This window comes from Suricata suricatta, chromosome 12, assembly GCF_006229205.1.
Source record: "Suricata suricatta isolate VVHF042 chromosome 12, meerkat_22Aug2017_6uvM2_HiC, whole genome shotgun sequence".
Classification (NCBI taxonomy): Eukaryota; Metazoa; Chordata; class Mammalia; order Carnivora; family Herpestidae; genus Suricata; species Suricata suricatta.
In genome coordinates this window covers 15,063,359-15,069,784 of record NC_043711.1, presented here as the reverse complement: position 1 = coordinate 15,069,784, position 6,426 = coordinate 15,063,359, and the positions used below count along the sequence as shown (strand labels likewise).

The following is a 6,426-nucleotide window of genomic DNA, read 5'->3' as shown; positions in this document are numbered from 1 at the left end:
TAAGATATCTTTTATGTGAAATTAAAAACATAATACTACATGTAAGAGCATACATATCCCTAAGCCAGAGAGTGAGAGCATGAAAACGTGAAGGCAAAGGATAGACACTAACCCCTGAACAGTGGCTTGGAGCTGGAACCCAGCTGTGGAGAGGGACGATTCTTATCTTATAAAATACATATTATATGTACTATTACATATTTTATATATAAGAGATACATATTATATCTTATAAAATGAAACAAAAAGGAGCTGAGGCTACAATGATTAAAAGGCAGCATCTTAGATCAGGATGGCAGGTCTGGGTACCTGCTCTCTGGACTTCTCTGCTGGAAACGTTTATAACTTTGTAAAAAGTATCCTGTTTAAACTAAAGGGGATAAATGAAGCTACTCAGGAAAAGCAGATAGGAAAAAAAAAGAGAGAGAGAGAGAGAGAAGGCAGTTCAGAACAGAGTTGGAAATAAGGTGGAGCAATTCCTTGAAAAACACAACTTAAAACTGACACAGAAGGAAACAGAAGACCAAATACCCTCAAGACATTAAGGAGATAGAATCTGTAATTTTAAAACTTCCTACAAAGAAAATGGTAGGCCCAGATACCATCACTGATGAATACTATTAAACGATAAGAAAATACGAATAATACACAACACTTTCAGGTTATAGGAAGAAGGGAGGCCAGCACAACCCTGATGGCAAAACCAGATGAAGACATTAAAGAAGAAAATCACAGGGGCGCCTGGGCGGCTCAGTTAGTTAAGTGTCGGCTTCAGCTCAGGTCATGATCTCACAGTCTGTGGGTTTGAGCCCTGCGTCAGGCTCTGTGCTGACAGCTAGCTCAGAGCCTGGAGCCTGCTTCAGATTCTGTGTCTCCCTCTCTCTCTGATACTCCCCTGCTCGCACTGTCTCTGTCTCTCAAAAATAAATAAAAACCATAAAAAATTAAAAAAAAAATAAAGAAGAAAATCACAGGGGCGCCTGGGCGGCTCAGTTGGTTGAGTGTCCGACTTCAGCTCAGGTCATGATCTCACAGTTCACAAATTCAAGCCCAGTGTCAGGCTGTGTCCTGACAGCTCAGAGCCTGGAGCCTGCTTCGGATTCTGTGTCTCCCTCTCTCTCTGCCCCTCCCCAGCTCATCCTCTCTCCCTCAGAAATAAATAAACACTAAAAAATTTTTTCAGCAAACTAGGAGTAAAGGGAAACGTTCTCAACCTGATAAAGAGTATGCAAAAGAGGAAGTGGAGCAGGAAGGTTTGTGGAGTAAACTGGGAGGAGGAGGCGAAAATGCAGGAAGCGAGTGGAGTGTGGGGTCTCACGCTGGGAGTAAAGGGTGTTACGGAAGAGGAAATGCTCTACCGCGTTACACACTGCTGAGGCGGAGAAAAGGACAGAGGCACTTCCGTGGAAGTCACCAGTGGCCTTGTAGAGAGCAGAACTGCTGCACGGGTCCCTCCACTTTTCCTTCCCACACGTTCTTCGTGTACCTTAGAATTATTTCACATATTTCTGCTCAAAAACAAAGCAAAGTAATCAACAAATCAACAAGTTCTAGAACAAGGCAGAACGTGCTGGGTTTTTCATAGGCCTACTGACTGATGTTGAACCTAAGGCTCTGACAGTTCTATTTAACATGATAGAAATCCCAGTGTTTAGAATAAAGCTGGCAGAGCGCCTGGGTGGCTCCATCAGTTAAGCGTCCGACTTGGGCTCAGGTCCTGATCTCACGGTACATGGGTTTGAGTCTCACATCGGGCTCTCTGTCGACACCTCAGAGCCTGGAGCCTGCTTCAGATTCTGTGTCTCCCTCTCTCCCTGCCCCACACTCTGTCTGTCTCTCCCTCAAAAAGAAATAAATATTAAAAAAAATAATTTAAAAAAATGAATAAAGCTGGCATGCAGTGACTATATAGTAAATGAATGAATACATCTGTCAGACCCTGTTGTTATTCCAGATTAGATATTCCCTCCCTCCCTAGACTGAGGACCACTGAACTTGACCTGAATCCTATCCTGCTACATCCCTGGGACGAGTCCTGACACTACGAACGGATTGTAAAACAATGGGAAGCTCATCAGGCTTCTGTGCTGTGGACAATTACACAGAGATTTGTTTCTCTTTTGCTAAATCACTTACAAAATGGCTGGGCAAATTTTCACCAAATTTGGAGTTACAGAAGGGATGATCTGACTTAAATATGGGCTTATGAAAATTAACAAGAAGTTAATTTCAACAGAAACTCACTGGAGGATACCCCAAAGAGAGAGCGCAGCATCTTAAACAGAACAACTGAAAGTCAGAAACAAGGCAAGCCCTTGATGCCTATTGATCAGACCGACTAAGACACCGTAAACCAATAACCAAGCCGGGTTTCGGGGGCACCTGGGTGGTTCCGGCGGTTAAGCGTCGGACTCCGGGTTGGGTCATGACCTCACAGTTTGTGACTTTGAGCCCAAGGTCGAGCTCTCTGCTGTCAGTGCAGAGCCTGCTTGGGATCCTTTGTCCCACCTCTCTCTGCCCTCTCCCCCCACCACTCTCAAAAATAAAACATTAAAAAAAAAAAGACTTTAACTTAAAAAAAAAAAAAGAGTGGTGTTGGGCACCCAGCAAGTCATGGGATGGGTAACACAAATTCCAGGCAATGTTTTGCAGTTAAGCTGCTTCTGAGGCATAACTATGCTCCAGACCGAAGGGAGCAGGGTTCATCTATTAAATGGCGGTGCCTGACCTCCCAGAGCAAATCGAATCAGTGTAAATAATAATCACAGCTAACACTTATTAAGAGATTATTAGCTTGCCACACACCTGTACTATCTCATTTAACCCACACAACAACCTCACGAGGCAAGGATTACTATTATCCCTACTTTAAAGATGAGGAAAGTAGGATTCAGAGCCATGAAATGATTTTTGTGAGGACACTCAGCAAGAAGGCGGCGGACTGCGGTTCAAAGGCAGGTCGTCCAACTCTTGGATCCAGCCTGACCTTGGGCCCCAGTTACTATAGGGGTCTCTGTGTTGTCTCTTGCGTCTGGGAGCTCTGGGCCTGGCGCTCTGCCTTGGGCTTCCTCTGGAACACCTCATCCCATCCAGGGAAATCAGAATCCCACCTCCGCCCCCTCAACCACCTGCACCCGATCATAAATGTACAATTTTGCTATAAAAGCTTAAACCTTCAGCAATTTTTCCTGCACTCACTAACTGTCCAAAATAAGTTCCAAAGTAAAACACTGTGAGATAAATCTAGTTGAAGAATCACAGCAAGCTAAAGCATGATACTTTAGGCCAAGAGCCCATTCACTCCGCACCGTCTCTTTCCAATAAACATAGCCACGACGATGGAAAGCAACGTCTGCGGAAAATAACACCAACATAAACCAGGAAGACAAATACCTTTGACTATTAAAGTAGAACACTGATCTCCGCATCTGATACTATAAAGCTATTAACTCTTCAAGTGACAAAGAACCATTATAACTTGACTTCCTTTTCAGGAATGCTTCTTGCCGATATCAGTTCAGCATAAATGTTCAAAACGATTGTGACAACAGGTGCGTGGACCTCTCTGAAATCCTGACGAAGGACTGAGGGGAGGCAGGTGTCATTTGCATGCACCCCAGCAGGCTAATAACAGCGGCAGCCACTGGGGATGCTTGTGAAGGTTTAACAGTGGCCTCTCTGGAGGAACAAGCCCAGATCTGTAGCACCTGCCGAGTTGCAGGGGACAAATACTGCCACCGTGGCTGGATTTCAAGCTACCGAGGTGACTGATAAGCATGGAGTTGGGCAGAGACGGGCACAGTGGGCTCTCAGCAGCTGCTGCGAACCGGCTCCCGCCAGCCGCTGTGATAGCCCATGTCTCCAGGTTACGTACCAAGTGCCAGGGATGCGCTAAATGCTTCGCAGCTGATCCTCTTTGAATCCCTGTAATGGGCCAGTGGGTGGGTACTGTGTTATTCTCATCTTACAGACGAGAGAAAACTAGGTCTAAGAGAGGTGAAGTAACTCGTCAGAGGTCACACAGCTAGTGAGTGCTAAGAGCTAGCATCCAAACCCTGGCCATCCGGCTCAGCGGGCCATGCTGCCCGCCCCTCGTCAAGCCTGCCGCTCTGTAAGTGTTAAGAAGGCTCTGTGATCATCCCCACTGCTAAAGAGCAAAGAGTAAGCTTTGGGGTATCTGGCAATGGGGTGAAGGGGACGGGCCCACAACACCGAAGGAAGGGTCTCTCTCTTCTTCTTCCAGGGAATGTCACTTGCCCTTCAAAACCCACGTCCGACGTTTCCTCGTTAATGGAGCCTTTCCCAGCCGCCCCAGGGGCGCTACTCCCCAGATAGTTTTCCCTTACAAAAATTTTAATTTTCCCCTTGTCAGATAATCATGCTCATTAAAGAGTATCAAAGAGCACAACAAATATCAAATAGAAAGAGAAAAATCTCCCCTGGCCCCACCTCCCCCTCTCGGCATTTGATCCGTATTTGTGCTGCGGGGTCCATTCCCCTGCAGGGTGACCATCCGCTACGTGTTCCCCTCTCTCGGGGCTGGGACTTCCCCTGAGACGATGCCCCGTGGTACCAACACTTGCAGCTCCGTTTAGCCTCCCTCCGCCCCATCTCCATCATCCCCAGCACAACCCGGACACACGGCTGACCCCCCGCCCCCATTAATCCAGATGCTTTATTAGGAAACACTGAGCTTTCCGTGTTGATCTTCAAAGCTGTCCTAATTTATAAATAAAGAAAGAAATAAAAATAAAAAACCAAAGCTGTCCTAATTTTACCTAAAACTGGTCTTCCTCATTTGCCTTGAACATGTTACCAACATCCTTGCTGCCCTCGGTGGGGCACAGAGAACAGGGGCGCCCTGCACCCCAGCGGGCATCCTTCCTTACCTGCATCCCTCTCATCTTCTGGAACCGGGCGATGGTGTCGCTGATAGTGTACACCCGCACGTGGCCCATGTGCAACTTTCCCGAAGGATAAGGGAACATGGAAAGCACGTAAAACTTGGGCTTTGATTTCTGGGAAAGAATGACAAAGAATGACAATGAGTATAGCTTAAGCATTTATGGGGACCCTCCATGCACATAGTATTTTGGCACTGCACTCAAGGTAATAATATACCATTTTTTAAAGTTTCCTTAAAAAAAAAAAGAACTGAGACGTCTGGGTGGCTAAGCATCCGACTTTGGCTCAGATCATGACCTCGCAGTTTGTGAGTTCGAGCCCTGCGTTGGTATCTGTGCTGACAGCTTGCAGCCTGGAGCCTGCTTAGATTCCGTTTCCCTTTCTCTTGGCCCCTCCCCCTCTCGTGCACATGGGCGTGCGCTCTCTCAAAAATAAACAGTAAAAAAATTTTTAAATATTCCCATAATGTAAACTGACAAAATGTCAAAAACCAAAATCCAAAGCCCTAGTTTAAGCTACAGAATGTCCAAAATAATGCCAAACAACCCCAAAGTGCTAATTACCCATATATATTTTTAATCTTTCTTTCCCTCTTTTTAAAAAGCTTCTCTTTTAAGACAGTTTTTTCTAGGTTGTAAAGAACTATATGTTTCCAAATGAAGCTCCAACATGCTTTTCCACGTAATTCAAGGACACACAGTAGTTGAATCACACAGATGTGACATCTCTAAAAACTGCAGCCCTGGGGCGCCGGGTGGGTCAGTCAGTTGAGCATCCGACTTTGGCTCAGGTCATGATCTCACAGTTCATGGGTTTGAGCCCCACGTCAGGCTCTGTGCTGACCACTAGCTCAGAGCCTGAAGCCTGCTTCAGATTCTGTGTCTCTTTCTTTCTCTGCCCCTCCCCTGTTCACACTCTGTCTCTCAAAAATAAATGTAAAAATAAATAAATAATTTAAAAACTGCAGCCCCTCCTAAATCCCCTGTGGTTCCATTCAGACTCGGATTTAGCAGTTAGAGCAGGATTCCTGAGGCACAGTTTGGGTCCTGGGTTCCTCTGCTTTGTGACTGTGACTGTGAACTCATCCTTCAACAGACAAAGTTGAAGTGAGAAAGTAATGAGAAAATCGCAACCAACGAGGCGAGAAGGTTGCTGTCTTCCCCAGGGGCGAGCCACAGCCAGCCTCACGCCAGGGTCAGGGAAGCTTCTAGCTGCCGAAGCCACGGCTTCATCACGAGAAAGAGAAAAACGGCACGTGTGTCTGAACAGAGAGAATGCAGAGCAGGGAGCCCTTCCCAGATTGACAAGGTTGGGTTTATACATTCGCCACACCAGGGGTTAAAGCTCCACAGGAACCGCAGTAGTCACTTAATGGATTCCTAATTAGGGGTCTGTGGTTCCAGGGCAAGGACTGTGTTTCAATCATCTCCCTACGCCCCCCTCCCCTCAATCCACCCCACCTCAACTCCCAGCAGGCGTTTAATGCCTGGTCTCCACGGAGCACTTATAACTAAAGGGCAC

The 6,426-nt window shown here is 46.4% G+C and overlaps 1 protein-coding gene across 4 annotated transcripts in view; it reads right to left on the bottom strand.

Annotated features, from left to right (window-relative positions):
* LARS2 (leucyl-tRNA synthetase 2, mitochondrial) overlaps positions 1-6,426 on the bottom strand; it is a 152,820-nt gene that overhangs the window by 136,679 nt on the left and 9,715 nt on the right. For all 4 annotated transcript variants that reach the window (XM_029917668.1, XM_029917670.1, XM_029917669.1 and 1 more), the window contains one exon: positions 4,890-5,018. In XM_029917668.1, the coding sequence (XP_029773528.1) occupies positions 4,890-5,018 (129 nt within the window). The remainder of the gene's footprint in view (positions 1-4,889; positions 5,019-6,426) is intronic.